General features: G+C 39.1%; 1 protein-coding gene and 1 long non-coding RNA gene across 2 annotated transcripts; one reads left to right on the top strand and one right to left on the bottom strand.

Moving 5' to 3' along the window:
• Positions 1–324: 324 nt before the first annotated feature.
• Positions 325–11695, bottom strand: efcab7 (EF-hand calcium binding domain 7). The gene is made up of 13 exons (XM_087783782.1): positions 11423–11695; positions 10874–11085; positions 10622–10708; positions 10249–10438; positions 6054–6175; positions 3656–3797; positions 3436–3545; positions 2646–2809; positions 2436–2569; positions 2228–2376; positions 1956–2165; positions 678–785; positions 325–608 (listed from the first exon to the last, which is right to left on the bottom strand). Exons 1-13 carry the CDS (start codon positions 11541–11543, stop codon positions 528–530), a joined length of 1830 nt encoding a protein of 609 aa, XP_087639908.1. The 5' UTR covers positions 11544–11695; the 3' UTR covers positions 325–527.
• Positions 11696–12184: 489 nt separating this feature from the next.
• Positions 12185–20535, top strand: LOC148085542 (uncharacterized). Its single transcript, XR_015710514.1, has 8 exons — positions 12185–12227; positions 12330–12402; positions 13159–13210; positions 13765–13843; positions 14016–14103; positions 15378–15431; positions 20088–20141; positions 20241–20535. It is a non-coding gene; the product is annotated as an uncharacterized LOC148085542 (long non-coding RNA).
• Positions 20536–21757: the final 1222 nt, after the last annotated feature.

Raw genomic sequence — 21757 nt, 5'->3', positions numbered from 1 at the left:
CTCAGACCTAAGAAGATGTTGACATGGTTGTTTCTGTGACTTATTACTGCATGTACAGTTTTATGCTTCACAAAATTAAAAACAAACTCTTGGTTTCTGACACGTTTTTGCTCCATCAGATCTGTGTAGTAGATGAAAGATGGATCCAACATTGCCGCCTCCATGTCCTTGATCATTTTGGTAGCAGCGTCTGAGTCGACATCTTCATGACACCTGAAGGAGCTAAAAGTACGCAACAATAATGTTTAACCTGATTGACGTGCACGTTCTGGCTGAATAACTTGAAAAGAAGAAACATTTTACTTCAGATATTTTCATTTTATTCCCGCCTTTGTTGTGGAAGGATGGATGCATGGGTGTATGGACAGTTCTAGAAAGGATTCTTGTTTTTCTCTCTTAAACAGCTCAGTGAACCGGGAGACATAACCCCTCAAACATGTCCTGGTTATGCCCCGGGGCCTCCTCCTAGTTGCCCGATCACATCACAAAGGACAAAGTTCTCTTCATCCGTTTGTGGATGTCCGGTCTCAAGTGCAAGGCATGGTGGTCTCCACACAGTTGTAGGTCCAGTCCTGCTTTTCGTTGATGGGCATAACATGCTGACACACCTGCGAGGGTGACACAGACACGTGAATGATAAGGTTGTAAATTAAAGACCACTCACTTCCACGTCCTACCATCTTGGTTCTTGCCGGCACTTCTACGGCGAACACTGTCATCCCTCTGCTGCTGCAGCAGTTGACGCTGTGTTCATTGTTCACGTGGATCGTCACCTTCTGGTTGGACTGAAACAAGACATCTTTTAATGACGTTCATCGTGTTATTTTTCTTTTCAACTCGTTTTCAAGGCTACACGAGCAAATGCGACAATAATGATTTTTGTTATCTTCACAACAGCCATCATTATTTTCCCAAACGAGTGAGAGCTGAAAATTAAAATCTGGGAAATAAGCAAATTAATACAGTAGCCCCGGAAGTTGTTGAATTGTGAAAACACAATTACAAATACAAAGTTTTTTCGTTTGCACTTCAGGACCACAATAGATTAGGGAGGATCACATTTGTTAAAAACAACATCGATCTTGTGTTGTCTCTCTTACTCTCACCGTTATCTTATTATTAATATTAGGATTATTAGTTTCAATAAATGATACGCGTCATATTATGAATATGAAAGTAAATATAAGAACATGCCTTCATTATTTTTGTTGTTATTGTTATTATTGTTTTGTATGAATGACTAAAACTATTTTTAATAATTGAATAATAAATTCACAATAAAAAACAACAACAACGTTTCTACATTTAAAATCTATAATTTGTAAGAACAAAACTACAAAATTGAGCTGCTGTTTTTATGAATAAGTTATTTGTAATTATACAGTCTTTTCTCATCTGCTAGGAACTGTTTTTCTTTCCTCCTATATTGTGTTTTTGAAATTGTTAAGTGTCTTGAGATACATTTGTTATGATTTCACCCTTTAAAATAAATTACTTGTTAGTATTGATACAAGAAAACCAATGCTTGATTTTCTTCTTTATATTTCACAAAAAGAAAATAATTGTCTTGATTTTCAAATAGGTAAATAATACAAATCAAATTTTAATACTTGTATGCCAATGACACAACTACAATAGTAAAACAATTAAACACAAATGTTTCTTGGGAAGAGAAAAAAAACAATACAGGAGGAAAATATTAAAATAAAAATATTTTAAATGATTGATTGATAAGAATGTGTCTTATTTTCTATCTCTCCACTAAATTTGTATAAATGTACTTTGGTAAAATAAAAAGAAGAATTATAAGAAGCTAAAGAATAATAAAGAGTCTTCAGTAACTGATCATACATGATTGTTCATGGTGGTAGAAGTTCTGAGATTATAATTTTTTTTAATTTTTATTAATTTATTCTGACAACTTAAACTCCACAGAGAGATTTAATATTTTCTACCTTGTTTGCGATGAGGGAGGAGATCCTGTGCTCGCCTTTGCATGTGTACACGTAGACATTGTCGTGTCCTCTCAGCATCTTTGCTCCGGTCCTGGTGATGATGGACTTCTGGATGGCCTGGTTCAGGAGCTTGGGTCCAGAGTCCAGGGTGATGGGCTTCAGAGACGGCTGGGAGTCTTCACAGTGCACGTCTATCTGGAAAGGACAGGCCTGGCAGAGACACGTGACCGTTAAGTTCCCGACTTTCTCCAGACATATTTGTATGAACACACCTCCACAAGTTCCAGTCCTCGGTTGTAGCCCATCCCTTCCATCGTGACCCACAGGTCTTCTGGGTTGCCGCCTTTCTCCGTGGCCTCCATCAGGTTCAACTCCATGAATCCTTGTCGGGTCAGCTGGTTCTTCCTCATATCGAAGTTCTCTGCCAAGTCGTTCAAGACTTTTTAATCACTTATCCTTCCGGGCATAAATAGATGTTACCTTTGCAGACGCTCCACGCGTCTCTGTCACACTTCTCTCCACTGGTCCTCAGCTCAAAGAAGTTGTACTCCTCCAGACTCACCAGTCCGTTTCCATCCAGGTCGATCATCTCAAATATGTCCGACAGCGCCTCTCTGTGGCCAAAAGGAAGAAGTTGTCATCAGCTCAGTAACGACTTCTGTTCATAATGGTGTGACCTGCATGACACACCTGAGCTCTCTGGTGAGGTCCAGCTCTCCAGAGTCAGTCCTGTTGATGAGCTCGACCGGCTTAGACGAGACACTTTTTCTGTTCCTTCGCTTTAATTTGCAGCCCGTGGAGAAAGGCAGCAGGTGGTAATTGCCGGCGCTTAGTTCACCTTTCCACACGTATTTCTTAACAGAGAATACACAAAAATACAATTTCAGATTCAACCGACTTCTACATTGTTCAACACTGTCTCTACCCCATCTTTTTTCCAAACTTCTCTACTTCCAGCTGACATATTATATATGTTCTGTAGGTCAGCAACATGCTACATTATATGTCAAGGTGTTTATATTAGGGTCCTTAAAGCAGCACTAGGTAACATTTTTACCCTTTTCATATTTTCACAATGCCTGGTTTTATGACCGAGTACAACTCAAGATATTATTCAAACGATGCTCTTTATTGTGATGCTTTGTAAGGACGACCCACTTATAAAGTTGAGAGAATTTGAAGATAAAAAAAATAAACAGGAAAACAACCTTTCACTCATATATTCAACAAACTCACATGCATAGGTTACAATGTAAAAGCCACAGCATTGTAGTTCCACGGTTTTGTCACTTAAGGGAGAAAGAAACAATATTTTCAATCTTACATATTGCTGCCTTAATACTTGCGCATGAGCAAATTCTCTGAACCTCCTCAACATCTAACTGTTTTGTAAGGGCTGAGACCACTGGGGCCCCAACTTTTTGCGTAGTTTGAAGCCCAATAATACAACTCTGATTAGAGTAAGAGTATAAAAACAAACCTCTTTATCTTTTGACTCGGTGAAACATATTAATGTAGAATCTTCTTTAGTCTCGCCGGCCGACATCATAAAAAGTGCGGTGTCGACGGTCATCCAGGAGGAAGGCTTGTCTGAGGAGGAACATGATCACAGATGAGAGATAGTACATGTTCAGTAAATGTTTTTGTCTGATGGTAAAAAAAATGGTAAATGAACAATGAGTGTGAAGCAGCTTTAGTACCAGCTCTCTGGCTGAGGTTGAGCGGCTGGATGGTGAGGTAGACGCTGGTGGTCTTTGGCAGGTGGAGAAGGTACTGCAGTGAGCTGATGCTTCCGTCCTCCTCCAGGAAGAAGCTTCCCTTCATGAAGGTGTGATGCCAGTCCTGTATGAAAATGTCCATCCATATCGTTGGTAAAAGTTTTTGGAGAAGGGAAGTCAATCATGAACAAAGGGGTTTGCAGATTTAGCCTTGATCTTAATGTAAAAATTCCAAAAAATGTTCATTCTATTTTATATCTCCATCTAACAAGCTTGACAAATATTTACCACTCAACTTTGAATATTTATATATTTTAAAAAAAATGGTCATTCCCTTTCTCAAGCACAAGAGGGCAGACTTGCTCCACTAAATCTCGTCTCCAATAAATCCCTGGATTTCTCTCGAGGGTCTTCTCTGTTTTATTAATGCATCCTAATGTTTCTCTCCTTTAACAAAATCTCGTTGTTTTCCCTGTGTCTTGCAGCACCGGCTGGAATTGAGTCATAATTTGTAATCGAACTGGAGACATGAACAACAAGGGCCGTCATTGGAGACACATTAAAGGAAAACACGCTTGATGTGGACACACACTCTCAAGTCGGAAACAAGCCCTCCATCTTTTTTGTGGACAAATAAATCACCATGTTAAACAAAGAAAGGGCCATACAACACAAAAGTAATTTCCTTCAATGTATTTGTTTTGGTCGGAGAGAGGCGTAAAGATCAAACCATAACACTTGGGTGGTTTGTCCAGACTATATTAAATGGAGGAAATGGCCTCGGGGAGCTGTCTCGGCCCTAAAGACATCAGAATTAACGCCCCTACAGAGAGAGGGTCAGCCGGCAGACTAATACAGGAGCCGTCACCTTTCGTGGGCCACCGTGAGATTTACGATTAAGTCACAAGACGGCAGGAAAAATCCAGCACGTTGAACAAAACAGCCTCAGACCAAATATTCCATTGATTTTGTCACTCAGACACTGTAAAATGTGTGGTTAGTCTAATGCGGACAAAAATTATTACTAAGAAATACAAAGTGAAGCTTCCACTCAAGTTCATCTGGATTTTCAAAAGTCATCGTTTCTCTCATCAAACATGCATAAGATATGCTTTTGTCACAACTGCAACTTAAACTAGGCACGTCCATAATTTGAAGTCGTCAATCAAACTGGTCGTTTGTTGGTGTTTTGTCAACTTTCACTGCGGATCAAGGGAACTGTTTTTAGCATTAGCCACGTAGCTTAAGGTTTCTTTGTTCCATCACATCTTCTGACTTCACCTCCATTTGCTGGAATGGTCTGAAGGGGTAAAAATAAAACGTAAAACAGTGGAAATTAAATAAACTATATAAATATCGGTTTTGTGGATATAATAAACCCACAAATCTATTCATCATGAGAAGAAGAATCACTCTGACTGTTTGTGATGAGAGATTAATATTTTTTACATGCACTTTAGATCATTTTTTTATTGTTGTGTACTTAATGTGTATAACGTATTTAAACTCAGGTCACAGATGTATAAAGCTGGCAGTTTGAAACAATGTTAAAAATGGTGATGATAACCAATATAAAACAAAAAAAAATTCCAGGGGGTTTTATGGACAATTATCTTTGAGTAATTCTTCCTGCAAATGTGTCTGTAGGTTTCCTAAGTGCTGTGTAGCTATCTCTGTTTAAATGTCTCACAAAACCCCTTTAATAATTTCTGTTCTATTGATTATTACTGTCTTTTGTTTTTTTGTTTTTGAAAAAAGATGGTCTTTTCTTTTTAGTAACATTAGCTTGTAACTCCTGACACATCAAGACACTCATGTCAGTCAAGTTTACTCCAAAAAACTAGAGTAAAAAATGTTTTATATGAAGGTCAGTCCATCACTATAATGCCCACGTTAAACCTGTGGTGCAGAAAAGGTTGGGGACCCCTGCTTTAATTACCCTTTTAACTTGATTTCCTAATTAAAAAGATGATTCTGAAGATGATGATTGTTTTCCTGCATCACATCAACAGGCGAAAGTACTTTTTAAAAGAAGGGTGCTCTACCTCCTCTGTGGACCCCAGAACCCACAAGGGACTAATGCTGTGTCTATCAGCCTCAAATTACAGCCGCTCGCTATAAAAAAAAGTCGATACAACAGAAGGAACTTTGCTCAGAAGTAATCTCTGGACGCACATTCTGCTGCCCTGATGATGTCTGGCTCATTCCAAGCCTGACGAGACGGAGCAAAAGGCTGACATATAATATTTATGTATTTACCTTTCCTTCCACTGAAAGCAAACAAAAAGGAGTAAAAACAAAAGGAGCGCAGGATCGATACGATGCAGGTCCATGAACCCGACATTCATTTACACTGGAAATAATATTGGTTCAAGGGTACCTGCAGCCCTGGAGGCTCTGGTACTTTGGTGGATTTGCTGCCGCTGCATGTCATGGTGATGGAGCTCGACAGCGAAGAGCGTCGGCTGCGAGCCGAAGAAGGTCTTGAAGACGACCGGTTGTCTGGAACAACAAGAGACCAAATCCTGTCAGAAGGGCCAATAAAAGACAATATGACATGAAATTCTATTAAGCGTTTACATTATAGACAGGGAAGAAATGTTGGATAATTTTCTCGGAGTGGTGGGAATTTTCCAAACTTGGAAATAGGACTTGTATATCTGACTTCAGGGGGGAGTGACTGGAACGCACCATTGCCCCAAACACGAAATTAGGACGACAACATTGAATTTAAGTGTGAACCAGCTTGTCACCTTGTATGGTTGTAAATATCGAAACACTTAAATATCCCAATTATTTTTTCACTATTAAAAAAAATATTTTTAAAATGTATTTATTATTCTTTTTGGCTTTCACATCATATTTTGTTTTTAATCTTAGTTCTTTAATGGTTTATATTAAGATAAGGTGATAATGTAATAAAGTAATACAACTTTTGATTTACAATTAAAATGCAAAATATCATGGCGTTTGTTTTTTTCTGGTGCAATTTAACTTGCGGACACTAGATGACAGCAGTACATTCTCTGTATAGGAACAATGAACTCCTGCGTGATACCGACGATGACTGAGGACGAGAGGAAACAGTCGGCTTCGGCAGTTTTTAAAGCATTTGTTTGGGCATATTTTGGTTTCAAAACAAATGAAAGTAGTTAAGATTTCGTAAAGAGTCATGTTGTCTGTAAATTCTGCAACACCAGAGTCAAGTACTCGACAATAATAAAAGTATATCCTTGTTACTACAGTACCACAATATATCGTATCGTCGCCCCTATATCGTGATACGTATCAGATCTCCAGATTCTTGCCGATACACAACCCCACATGTTCGCGTGACAACATGGTCATGTGATCCGTACACTATTGCAAAGGCAAACAGTGTGTCCATAGAAAACCATGAAGACCAACAATTTTGAGAGAATAACGGCAACATTGAGGCAGGAACAAGTGCGTGCAGACGTGCGTGACATTTCAACTGCAGGTGACTGTTGCATCAGGAACACTGTGTTATATCCAGAACACGTCTTCTTCCTACGGGGCTTCTGGGAAAACGTGGGATAAGTTCAACCGCAACATAATTCATTTAATTATTTTAAAAAGCAGCCGGTTTTCCCTGAAAATGAAAATCAGATCCAGAGAATATCGATTTGCTAATGAGAGAGGGGATTGTTGGCGGGCAGGAGGAATCGAGATGCTAATAGGATGACAAGGGAATTAGGGAGATAAATGGAGTCATTGTTATGGTGTTGGTCACAGATCCAGCTGTAATGAGATGGTTTCATTTGAGGGGCTAAATTGTAGCAAAAAAAAAAAAAAAACATGATTTAATTAGGCTTAACTTTAAATCTGGATATATAATCTTGCCATTGTGGTTTTATAAAACACTTGTGGCGACTCCTACTAGAAATGTTTTACATCAAGACATTAAAAGACCAAACATTGTTCTGTTTACATGGCTTTACACTATATGTCCGAATGATTGGCCGCCATACATTTAAAGTTCTCTCATGAAATCTGCCAAGCTTAAAAAAAGGTTTGGGCCCTGATCATTCCACCTGCTACCAGACTGTCCTCACTGCTCTTGGCTTCCTTTCTACTAACAGATCGTGCAGACGGACGTCTGGCTTGAGTAGTAGGACGTGTGAACAAACTTGAAAGACGTCTGTAGCGGGAGCAGCTGACACAAAGTAATGTGAATGCCTGGAGGGACAGACTAAACTGTCAAAATGAATTATTTAATTTAGCACACAGCTGTACAGAAACAACACGGATTGTCTAGGCAAAAAACAACAGACAAACACTTAATTCCTGAAACATATTCAAGTCTTTCTTTCTTGTAAACTTCATCACACTCTTACACTGTCACGAACATTCTGTCTCCCTTTCACACTTTCATTCTCTCTCTAACATTTCAATCTTGATTTCACTTTTACCATCTCTCAACCCTGACTCTCATACACACACACTCTCTCTCACCCTCTTAAGTAAGTAAGTAAGTAAGTAATATTTATTTATATAGCGCTTTTCGAGACCAGGGTCACAAAGCGCTTAGACAATCAAAACAATACTCAAAAAAGTATATACTTTAAAGATCAAGATAATACTGAGAACAACACAGGAGTTCGAGAAATTCAAGGAAAAGCCTGAACAAATAGAAACGTCTTAAGGTGTTTCTTAAAGGAGTCAGTAGATCCATCAAGCGCAAAGAGAGAGGAAGATCGTTCCAAAGCTTAGGAGCAACAGCCTGAAAAGATTTCTCTCCTCTGGTCCTGAGCCGTGTGCGTGGAACCATCAGTAGATTCTGATCCACAGACCTCAGAGCCCGAGCTGGGGTGTAAGGCTGGATCAGATCAGTGATGTAAGTGATGTAAGTGTGTCTTAGTGATTCAAATACATTCAGAAGTACTTTATTCATTTTTTTATATTTGTTGTCTATATGAAAGGTTTACACAAATAAAACATTTTAAGGCATATCTTTCCCACCAAACCAAACATTTTGTGTTCATTACAGGCCTATTGTTTGGATCTTCATCTTGTCTTTGTAGTCACTACGAAGCCGCAGCTTCAGTACAGAGCACGTACCATAACCATAAACACCATTTATAGAGGCTACATTTGTTTGAGAGAAGCTTGCAGAACTTTGACTGTCTGTTGAATATATCCATTTGATTTCATTCATTAAACTTGGCCTGCTGCTTAAAACCAATTCAGATCAAATTAATTATCTTTCTTGATTTTCCTTAGAGACATCAACCTTAGTTGTGGAAAAAGAAAAGTGACAAATGTAGCTTGGAATGTGCAGGAAAACAGTTTTCTAGCAGCAAGAACAACCCTTTCAAAATGTGCGACCACGCTTGCGTCTCACAAAGCGACTTATTAAAATGTAACAGGTCCAAATCGATAACTGGGAGCGGCGCGATAATGTGATAATCCCGACTACTATCTGGGAGCTCATTTGCTTTTGCAGCGACGGACAACTGGACCCTCCTCTTGACTGCCACCAAATCCCTCATCATCTCCCCGGGAAGTGGAGAAAACCCCCGAATCAATAACATGAACATAGACTGACCACTTAAATCAACCCCATCCATCTTCACCCTCCACGTCCTGCATCTCCCCCTCCTTTGTTGCTCACTGCCTGCTACAACTGCTGGTGTCCATATGCAAGTAACACATTTTCTTATTTCCGCGTATCTTGGCAGCGCAATCATTCTAATCATATCCTTATATTGGGGGATGGTTTGGTCGAGGATGCATATTGTGTAAGCCTGGAAAATTAATTGGATCTTTCAATTTGTTGCAAAGAAATATTCCAATGAATTTGAAGGTCAATATGTTCTATTTTAATTGCCTTTACGCTGATAATAATAGTTTTACTGAAAACATTTATACTTTAATCCTTACTTATTTCAGGTTGTTTTTTTTAAAGCTAATTTTCAATTTAAGATTCAATATCTTTATAGAGTTATATTACATTATAGAGTATAATATAATGATATCACGTAATATGATATTAAAACAATTCTGACAGCGTTTCTATTTTTTCCATTTTTTGTTCACAAAAACGATTTATTAAATTTTTTTTTTTGTAAATAATGAACTTGATTTATTAATAAAGTTCATTATTCAGCATTATTAAGCATTTTTCAATATGCCTGAAGAATGATCCCTATTTCTTTTTTATAATTACAATATCCTCATGAGAACATCTATTATTATTTCCTTAAATATTTCTGATTCATTTCAATATATTTCTGATATATTTAAAACCTGATACCTGATAATCTATCTAGATTTAAATTATATTCAAGATTGAATCCATATATGAATTAGTTTACTTCAAGTAAATCTTTGTGTTTCTTTGAGTACCTGCATGGAAAATTTAGTAGCAAACCTTGTTACTACATAGAAGGTTTCTAAAGGAAAATTCATTCTGGGGCACTTCATCACGACTGCTTCCATTTTTTCGTGGTCATTTTAATCATCATTATTAAAATATTTTTCATCAATGGACACACTAATATAAAATATATTTTTTATAAATATGGCTTCATGTGTAAAATTATCTGCTGTACCTTTCCGGAGTGAGGATTCTGAAGTGACCGGGATGGGTTCCGGAGCCGCTGGTGCTGATGACACGGAAGGCTTGTGAGGACTGTACGACTGGCTGCCAAAGTTCTGTCTCTTCAGTTTGGTGTCGGCCTCAAGTCTCTCCAGAGCAGCCGCCTGACACCGCTCTACTGTGGACACCAGCAATCTACAGAACTGACACCAGAAGATAAACTGTGAGGAAGACAGGACAGAAGTTCATGTACAGAAGTGTCTTGAGCTGGACTCAACACTTCTAGCGACGAGGTTGCAACCCCAACCTACCAACCACTCTATAAGATAGATAATGCATTTAAAAACACTTTTAGGGGGAAAGTAATTTAAATAGTACAATTGTACCTCTGGGTAAAAAAGTTTTCCATCTCTGTTGACATCAGAAAGAGCGAAAATGTCTTCAAGCTCTTCACTTGTCATGGTCTCTCCTCCCTGTAAGATAAGGTAAACACTTTTGCTTTAGTAACCATGGACATGAAACAATGATTTAACCCCCATATGTTCTCTGGTGACGACACAAGGGATACCTCAAACAGATTTTTCTCCGGTTCACCTTGACCCATAGCTATGTTGAAAAGCTTTGTGGGATTTACTCACAGACGTCAGGACTTTCTCCAGCTCACAGTGCGTGATGTAGCCGTCACCTTTCACATCCATCTTGCTAAAAATCCCCATCAGTTCATTCTCATCCGTTTTTCTTTCACACTTCAGGATTTCACAGAAGTCGTCAAAGTTTAGTTTTGTGGTTCTTGGAGTCCAGTATTTATTCAGAGTCGCATGGGAGGGATTTCTACCAGCCTGCTGGAGGACTGGATGAGAGAATGAGAAGAGAAGAACATTTTCAGTTTCAACAATTATTTATTCACATTTATTATGAGGATTTGTGTGAGGTGTCCTCGGACCCCCTTTATCGTGTCTCTCAGTGGAAGTGTAAACACGTCAATATTCCACCAGAAGAGCGACAGAAGATGTATTCATTTTGGCTGCTGTCCCTGCAACTAACATGGCAGAAGAAGAAATAAAATGCACATGGATATGTTGTAATGGATTGTGATGAAGAACTATCTGTCCTAGAGATTTAGCAGTAATTCAGCATTTACATGACAACATTCTTAAACCTATATTCTCATTTGAGGGCTAACTTACCACGACACAGCTGTTGTTTTGAAGTGACATTGGTCAGACTAGACTTGTAAACAGCCAGGTATGCAGCTCGACACTGCGTATAAAACGCCTCTTCATCTGCAGCCGAGGATGGAAGAGACATTTTTTAGTGGCGGTAGCTTCGCTACCTGCTTCAAATGACAAGAGAAAAAAAACAAAAAAGATTTGCGAGACTGAAAAACCACTTGATAAAAGAGAAGGAGCGTTAATACGTTATGAAAAAACAGGCAAGCGTTGCTACTGCCCGTTGCTAGGTCAACACAAACTTCCTGGTGTTCAACGATAACAGTCCGAAAGAAGGAAACTGTCCATTTAAAAGTTTACTCTCTTTTAGATAATTAATCATCTACATATTCTGTTATTCGTTTTTTTTATTGTGTTGGTAGAGTTGGTCTTTTATCTGTTGATTCCAATTTTTTTTTTAAATAGGAAGGAACTCTCCGCTTCACTGGGGAGGTATTTGACTGTAACACAAGGCGCGAGATTCGTTTGTTTTGTGGCGTCCTGTTGACGGAAATGAAGTGAGTCAAATATTTTATCATTTTTATATATTATCTATACAATACCTGAGTTGGCTCAAGTTTCCTGATTTAAAACAACAAACCTACCAAACGTTATACGCTTAAATGACATTTGTATTCAAACCACGACATTTATAAATAGAGTAAAGTAGTTAAACATCATGCTTAAGCTGAAATAAAATGTCTGTTTTCTGTACAATCCTTATAACGTTTTTTTCTCTAGTAGGGCAGAGCAACCTCTGCATGGAGGTGGTAACACCAAGCCTGTAAGTAAAAGTTAAAATCATACAAAATTACAGAAACACCTTTTAAAACCATAATGACAACCTTTTCTTTTTAAATACCTTTGATCCGTATTTATTTTAAAGCGTCCTGCCTCCAAAATCCCAGTGCCTAGCAGGACTCAAAAGCCTGCAATTGGAGTTGCAAGTTCTGAATCAGGTTTGTTTTTAATTGATACTCCAATGTCTTTGCTGTTTCTATGTAATACTACTTAACTGTAAATGTATTTTTGGTACATTTTCCCCCAATATATCTGATAGGGTTCCTACCCCTTATACTGCTTTATTGTTTAGAGTTAGAGGGTAAAACCATACTGAGGTTGGTAAAGTATCTACAAAGGTCAAGATCAGGCATTAGTATCAAACAAATGATGCTGTGCATGATAGTTTGGATGACAACTTCTGATCAAGAATTACATTTACCATTTCTAAAAGTTTTAATTTTTTCCAAATGCTTAATTAAGTACATTCTTTTTACCTTAATTTGCTTTAGCTTGGATCTATTTTTTTGAGTAAAGTATTTACTCTGAAAAGCCTAGACAACTGAACATGTGTAATAACACGACACACACATACCCAACAATATTCTCTTTGGTTACCTTAGCAAGATAATAATACATCTAATTCAGTATTCAGTGAATTAATGCGTGATCGCGGCGAGGAAAGAGTACAGGCAGAAATTGCAAGCAGAACCAGATGGTCTTCTTCCGTGATCAGCTAGTAAAGGGACAGCTTGGAGAAGGGAACTGGAGTAGCATAGAGTGCCATAGAGAGGAATCTGGATCCATTGACACTGTTATGACATGGAGATCCTTGTTAGGATCTTTAGGATAGTGTCATAATCTGTCAAGTGTACACTCCTACTTTCTGATTTCTTTATTCTTTATAGTCAAAAGAAAACATTTTTATTCCTCAGGCAAAAGCCAGCGACCACCTAAACAAACTTCAACTCGGACGGAATCCAAAAAGTGAGTAACAAATTAGCAAACCCTTCTTCCTAAAACTGAAGCTTTTCTCTTGGGATTATTCCTTCTTAGCAGCAACACTGATTTGAAAGCTTACGGGAAAATGATTCCTTTTCCACGACTTCATATTTCAGCTGCCACACTCCTGATGGTCATAGTGACGGAGCAGAGTTTAATGACAGGAGACATGAGATGACGAGCAGATTATCTGTGATTTACATAGCACTAAAAATAGTTGTGTAAAAAGTCGCTTAACACGAGAACCATTTCCTTAGGCTGACAATTTTGTTCGTCTCTGTATCCATCAGGACAACTATGAGTTCTTTAATTTGATCATGGAGTCACTTATGCCTCAATTGATGCAATTTTACATCAGTGTGTGGTTCTAGCTTCTGCTTCACACTATTAGAAATATGCTGTTTTAAATATAGGGATTGAAATGATGTATGAACTCAGTGGGTCAATATTATTTAGCGAAACAATAGACAACATGATAAAAGTCAGAATAAACCACGTATTTGTCATAAACAGATTTTCATTCACTCTTTTTTTTCCAGACCGGACATCAAGCGTTCCCAACTGGAGCAATCGTTGAACGACTTCATCATCGCCAGGAAAGAGCTGCAGGAAATACTCGTGAGACATCCTTTGTCTTTCCTGAATCTTTAGAAGAGAGAAATGTGACATTACGTCAGAGTTTATCTCCGACGCATCTCAATAGGAAACTTGATGGTTTGAATTCATAATGAATAAGTTCTCATCACAGAATAAATTGAACTGTTTTCAATTCAGTCTCTGTGTTCTGCAGTCAGCAGAGGGCAGCAATGAACAACATCATGGCGTCGCGGGTTCAGCTGATGAGTTGAAGGCTGAGCTGCAGAGACACAAGGAGCTAAGTAAGTAAAGTGTTGCATCACTACGACAGATTTATTCAGCACACAAATAAAGGTAAAAAATGCAATAAAAGTGGTATAATACAACTAAAAAAAAATAGTATAAAAAAAAAAAAAAAAAACATTAAAAGTAATGGTGAAAGCACACACACCTATAGAAAGGTAATTTGTTTAAAAAATATGGTTTGACTAAGTTGGGTCCAATGTTTAACCCTGACTTTATGATGGTACCTTTAAAAAATGGATAAAGGACACTTTGCTCCTGTCTGGTTTTTAATATAGAAAATAAAAAAACTAAAGGACTATTTTTCCACCAAAAAATAGCCTCGATCATGCTTACAATAACTAAAAAAAAAAACGTTTCAACTGATTCGATATAAAACCTTTTTTTCGTCTCCCGAGTAAGAATTGACATTCCAGCATCCTTGTGCGATCGTGAACATGAAAGAAGTTCAACATCTGTTCTAATAACCGTAGTGAAGAAAGTACCGAAACTCAAGTAATGCAAATCCACACATGCAGATTATACTTTTAATAACCACAGTATGAAAAAGAACATGACATTAAATGCTTCCCTTTAATAGACACACATAATAAAAGGACATTTCTACAATGAAAACGATCAAATGCTGTAAGTCACACAAAAGTATAATGATCTTGTTACTTAGTTCAAGTTATTTAAGTTAAATATGATTAGAAAAGATATAGAAACGTATAGTTTTTTTTGTGTCTTATTTGTTTGTTGTCTTACAATCGTTGTCCAGCTTTCCTTTTACATTGTCAGTGTGACAATTTGTATGTTTAGCTTTTTCTTTTAGGTTTCCGTTTTATTTTAACTTTTGTTTGTTGAAAAACCTATTTTGGGTGGACTTTTTTTGTGACAGTGTTTTAAATATATTATTTTTAAAAATGTTTTCATGTCATATGTTTATGTTTTATGTATGAAGAACCTACACAGATTTGTAGATCTAGAGTATGTTACTACACTTTTGGTTGTATTTGTTTTTTGATGCTTTTATTGGTTTATTTTTTCATGACAATTATTTTCCTCAAAATCAACGCTTGTCTCTCAGTGAACACAAGTTATGTTTAATAATAATCAGACGAGGAGTTTCTTTGTATAACTGGTAACGTAACATTTGAACTATATTGATAGTCACTTGAGAATACATCAGGAACTCAGGAGATCAAACTAAGTGTTATGTAAGGAAAAGTGATGAATCATCCGCTGCCTTTCATTCGACTGCAACACTGACGGAACTCACGTGTCGTTGCAGCGTCTGCACTGGAGGCTGCGAAGGGAAGAGAAGACGCCCGCGATCCCAGTCGAGGTAATTCTTTGGTAGTGTAACACAGCAGCACAGGGCGATCATTGATGAGCCGACACGTGCCCCACTCAAGGGACGGACACTCGTCCGATCACCAGGTTCGTCCAGACCTGCACAAGCTGCAGTTTTACGCCTTTTTTTTTCGCGAAGCAAGTGGGACTTTCTGTTAAGAAGGCAGATCCACTAAGAGATTAAGTGGAGATCGCTCCTGTCACACTTTTATTACAAACTATAAACCAATTTGTCTGTGCGTGGAGTTCATAAAGGACACTTTCTTGTCTGAAACATGCTACGATTAATAAATTGCGGAAAGATTTCACCACAAATATCTGTGTGATAAGTGATCTGTCCACTTCAGTCACACTTGACAAACAGTTTCGACTTCTACAAAAAGAATTACAGTCAATGATTTGTTAAACACTTGCCTTCTAATCTCCTCCCATCATGTCAGAGGGCTCGTATAAAAAGTACTTTTTTTTTGTTCCAAATCAATCGATCTCATCGAAAGCAGGAAAACCGATGCAGTCACAAGGCGATGAGATTATCAAACCTCGATCTGCTTCCACTTTGCTATCAGCCCTTTTTTTCGCCACAGCTGCCTACATCAATGGACGCTTGTTTCCCCGACAGCCGTGTTCTCTGTGACCTTTGGAAAAAAACAACATTTTGTTCTGGTTACACAAACAAGTGTACAAGTACGGTTCCCGGGGAAGGAATTAATTTGATTATTTTAGGCACATATTATGCCCAAAGCAAAAGACTGCTTGTGATTGAATCGCACAAAGGCGACTTGTGGAATATGAAAGGAGGTTATTGTTGGAAGGAAAGCTTGTTTTCCGATAAGGTTGTTAGAAATTATTTTAATTAGTTCCAGTGAGAGAGCCGGAGATACACGGCAAATTGTGGATCCACACCCCAAGAGAGTCACATTTTCAATCACATGGTGCGTCCGTGAAATTTACCATTTCGGCATAAACCTCTTAAGAACAACACACTTCACAATGTCAGGGCAGATCGCAGAGAAGGAGAATCGACTCATTATGTACACTAAGACACACATTTTAAGAAAACAAACTGTTATTCAAAGCAGCCAAATTTTCCTGGACTAGATGATGTTGATGCTTTTAGTGCTGATCGAGTGTAAAATGTTTGTTTAGATTCGCTGTCGAGGCGAGGACTTTGGTTCGTGTGCCCAGTGTCGAGGACGTTACTTGCTGTGCAACACACTTTCATCAGCAGGAAGCCACGTTTATTCTCATGGACTTTGTTTCAACACTGTGAAACTCCACACACTTGAACGCCTCCCTCTGTTACTGAGGAACTTCCTGACTTATAGGCTACACAATTTTAAGATACACAACATTACCTCCTCTTCCTTCGCACTCAGAACTGGCTGTGTGCTGAGACCCCTCCTGTTCACCCTGTGGGCCTTTTCAATTCTCATGGCTGGATATGGCCACCACCTTTAACTCATGGTTCCAGTTTCACTTTTCCACAGATGCCAGGTTTCTGCCCAATTGAGCATCGTGAAAATGTTGTACTGGAAGAAAACATTGGGGGCTTTTTTTTGGTCCTATTTTCTTATTGTCGAACCAATCTTTCAACAAAGTGATGGCCTAGTTTTGTAGTTTCTTTTAATCTGTCGGGCTGATTAAATGTTGTATTTGGGATGGAAACTATCCAATAAGACCTGGCATCCCTTCCTGGAAGGGGAAGCTCCAGTTTCAAACTGCTTTGTCAGGAACCCTAAACCCTTTTTTTTCCTCATAAATATTTGCTTTACCAGAGAATGCATTAATGCTCATCCTCTTAAAAAAAGCAACAGCATCGGCGTAATCAAGCAGGGAAACTGCTGCCGTAAAGTTTCTTAAGCAACCTCACACTTGAAGTAAAACCAACTAGTAAAGTAAACTGAGGTCCTCATCTTCTGTATGCGTCTGTTAACTTGAGCTATAAAGAAGGCTTTAGTTAGCGCGTCTGCTTTCATTATGCTATGAGTGATAAATCTTGCTGTGCTTTGCACAGACGGGTATTTTCACAGTCGCAGATTCTGCATATTCATAAACGCCACCCCCCCCCTCTCCACGCCGGGGCCCGTGCCAAGCGGAGCCCCTGGCCACTGCTTTCCCCTTCGCTTGGGCAGCTGAGTAAATCCATAAGGCCATTTAAAAGCGAAGGCCAATCCTTCAATCTCACATTTACATCTTCATCACATTTACTTTTTTACTTCCGTCCCTGCTTTTTCTTGCCTCGTCATCCCCTTTTCCTTCTCTCCGAATTTCCATCCCGCTGCTGTCGCTGTTAAAATGACTTCTCACGCCAGAGGAGCTTACGGGTGTCCTTTAAGGTTAACAAAAGTTTCAGTAAGCATTCTTAAAAAGTCACTTTTGGTGAGCAATCAGGCTTGGGGCGAGCATAAATCCTCTGGGTAAAGTCTCGGCATTAGACGTGCCCCCACCGCGCCGGTATGTGCTGATGAGAACGAAATTGAAAACGAAAGGCCCTAATAATTCTGAAGCAAGCGCCGCGCCGCAGAAGATATTGATTATTTGTGTGTGGTGAGAGATTTGGAAAATTCAATTAAAGGAGTTGTGCAAAGGATTCATAAATTCAGCCCCTGCGACCCACATCCAGACGGGGTTACGTTCTAAATCAATGCTGCGCTTCACAATATATTTTCTTAGGGAGATAAAAATAAATAACATTTAAACAGTTCTGCTTACTACAGGAACGGATTCTCTGGACCGCCACACATCTCGCGCTCCTTTTATTGCACATGTAATATGAATTTTGAGATGACAAAACGAGGGGAAAGAGGACGGCTCAGCAGAGTAAAAATTGATCAGGGCCGGAGCCGCTGGTAAGATTTGTATGTCCGCAGTAATGGGCTGTATTAAAAAAAAAAAGATTCCTTAAGAAGTCGTAAAAGTGATGGTGTCGCGGGACCGGCCACTCTCGGACTCCATCAATCCTTTTTCGACGAGAGATGCCACCTTCCCACCGGGATTTTTTATGCTTTCTGACCGAACACATGGTCGTCAGTAATGGCGTAGTTGTATATTAGTCCACCTGACGCCGCCGGTCTTCGATCCACGCGACGAGTTGCCGAGTTTGCAATCTTGATTTCTGATTTACCGAATGAATTTTCATCCTTCGCTGCAGGAATAGATCCCCATCTACCTGTGAGAGCAACAGGGAGGACCTTTTTCTTTACACATCATAGACCAATGTGTGAGTCGGAAATCCATATCCCATAGTCAATGTTCCCAACAACTGGAAAAGTCTCTGATAAACTTCACCTCACATCAGTACAGAGGAGCGTTAAGCTTAACCATCTCACTGTATCACTGTATAAGTGTTTTTTAAAACACAATGAACAAAACTTTAGCCTGTGACTCTTCACATGTCAAGACGCTTGTTTTGGTCAAGTTTACTCTGAAAATAATCCCATAAACTAGTGAAAGTTTGTTTAAAAAAACCCATTATGTTGAGATGTATTTTTCATGCACTTTCTCAGAATTTGCTTCATATTTGAAAGATACATTTTGGTAATGCCAACAGGTTTTATATCTATATTGTATTTTCCCTTCACAAGTCAATGATTTGGTCTCACAATCTGATTTTAATACGATATATTTAGCTCCTGATTTGATTTTAGATGCACTTGTATAATTTTCGGAAGGATTTTAGTGGGGTACCAAATTTGAATGATATCCTGTGATTGGTCCACTATCTCTTGGTTGAATTAATAGGACTGAAAGACAAAATCTGTCCAATCATCAGCTTTAAAAGCTGCGGGAGTCGACTGTATCCTCTCGTCCTCAGTCATCGTCGGGACCTTGCAGGATTTCATTGCTTCTTTAGCCGCGGAGGATGTAAAGAATACTGCCATCTTGCGGGTGGAAGTTTAACTGCAAAACCAAAATTAACAAACCAAAAAAATGGAATTATTTTATACACACTTCATAAAAATATTTTTTTCTAAACAAAATAAAAAATACATTGTTTTTAAATAGTGATACAGTCATAAAATATCGATATACCGTTTGTTGGCGTATCGATTTTTTTGCATTTTTTTTTCGTCTTTCTCACAACCATAGTCCCTTTAACTTGTGACTTCCTGTCAGTCATTACAGATTTGATTAATCTGTTACTTTACAAATCACTTGCATATCCATCTTTTATCGATGGAATACTTCTGTTGGAGCAAAGACTGCTGAAGTGATGCTCGTGTGCCGACGACTCATCCAGATGTTCGGCTGAAAATTTGAGAAAGAAACGATGAAAATATTTGAGGTACTAATCTAGGAAATAATCATTTTCCTTCTTGTATATTTTTGCAGCTGATCCGTGTCTTTTTGGCTTCTTTTAGGGGGAAAAATAAATATTTTTGAAACTTAATGACAATGAAACCCAAACATCAGGAATATTATCATCACAAGTAAGATGACCCAGAACTATGAAAACAAACAAAAAGGTCAGATTACTTTGGAGTGTGGTAGGAAATGGGAGTACCTAGAGTAAACCCAAACAAGGATACTGTGATGCAGCAGAACAAACACTACACTAGCAAGATTTTTGTCATTCGTTAAAACTCATCATGCATCAAAAAGTGAATAATGGACGATGATCTATGAAGTGGTTCTGTTTTATGTTCAGGTCTGACCAGAAAAGGAAGCTCCTATGAATTCCTGAAGAACATCCTGGACTGAGGTAGAACTTTCCACCTTCAAATATCGTATCCACACATTTGTGTTTCTCCAGACGTCGTTGTGTTCCCCGGGTTACAATCATGTTTCCGTCGTCCCTCAGGTTATGGGATTTTCTCCGAGACGCCTTTGACAGCAAACGAAATTGCTCTTCCCGGCGTGTCGGACGTACGTCAGGAGAAGATTGTCAGACGCGGGTCGGTCTCGGGGAAGCCGTCACTCACCCCTGGATTTCTGAAGCCCGTCTTCCACCGGCCCGGTCTTCCCATAAATGTTGATTCAAGTCTAACCACGATGCGGCGACGCTGCACAAACAGTGTTCCCTGCAGCGGCGGCCCTCGTCCCCTTTACGGCGCAAACTATGCGATCCTCGGCACCTCTGCAGTTTAACACCTCGAGCGGGCGGGCGGGGGCGCGAACACAGTAGTCTCTTTATTTGGCCGCGCCTGGGAAGGCTGAGGCCTCGCTCAGCCCGAGTCGACCCGAAGCAACAGCTGCTGTTCACAGCAACATTTCCTATTTCTGCCCGAGGTGGATCGTGTAGCTCTCACTTTATCACCCTTAGAGGCCACATGAAGGACAACGCCTGCGCTCATAAACAAAACTAATGTTTTGATACACCCCCCCTCCCCCCTCCCTCCACCAACAACAACAACCCTCCACGATTGATACCAACCCTCCACGGAGCTTTAAGGCTCTGACATCAGCGGCTTCGTACCTGCGGCAGCTGTCTGATGGCCGCCCTGTGATCCAAGTCATTGAATCATTAAATACGATCGACACGACTCATTTTTTCATGTTTTTCTCCTGCAGTGGTCAGTACCTTGCTCACGTCTGTTGAAGAACAACTAATGTGTTGATTTAAGTGTGTCTTAAATAGATGTTGGACTCTATTGTATCATCAGTGTCTGTTTGTACAAAACTCTTCTTTTTAGAAAATGTTATTAAGCCCCACCCACTGAAAACACTTTTGCTGTGTCTCAAATCGCAAACTTGCGTACTCAAAGTTAGTATTTTTGTGCGTAAGTGCGTCTCAATTCTTAGTATGCGAAATTTAGTGCGCTATGCACCCTAAACTGGCGTACTAAAACGCCAACAAAACTGAGTAGGAGAGAAGTATGCGATTTGAGACACAGCCTTTGTTTTCCTGGAGATTAAATCTTGTTTATCATAACCACACACACTGATGTTTGACTAACCACAACAAAGTTTGTCACCGTGTGTCATTAATCCCTGAAGTCTGCACCTCCGAGGGATTTGTATAAACAAAGCAGGGTGTGATTACAGCTGGTTGGATTAGGAGTGAAGCCATTATTACGTCATAATGGACTCCGCTCTTGTAACCTCTCGTTCGCTGAGATTTCAGACGAGGTAGAACTTGTATATAAATATATATATATAAAGTAATAAGTTGAAAACATGGTCATGATGAGAGAGTTACTGCATCTCTGAGAGGAAGACTTGAAACATGAGTCAGGAGAGTTGGGTTTTTATGTTAGTTGACCTTCAGGGGATTAAATAGGTACCGACCACTGCAGGTTCTTTGCTGACTGGTGTAATCCGACATTCATCTGTATTTGTTTGATTAAAAACGGCATTTTATATAATTTCATGTGTTTT

The sequence above is a fragment of the Callionymus lyra genome, chromosome 2 (genome assembly GCF_982586985.1).
Source record: "Callionymus lyra chromosome 2, fCalLyr1.hap1.1, whole genome shotgun sequence".
In the NCBI taxonomy this organism is placed as follows: Eukaryota; Metazoa; Chordata; class Actinopteri; order Syngnathiformes; family Callionymidae; genus Callionymus; species Callionymus lyra.
The sequence above is the reverse complement of the archived record's forward strand: the minus strand, read 5'-3'. Positions and strand labels throughout refer to the sequence as shown.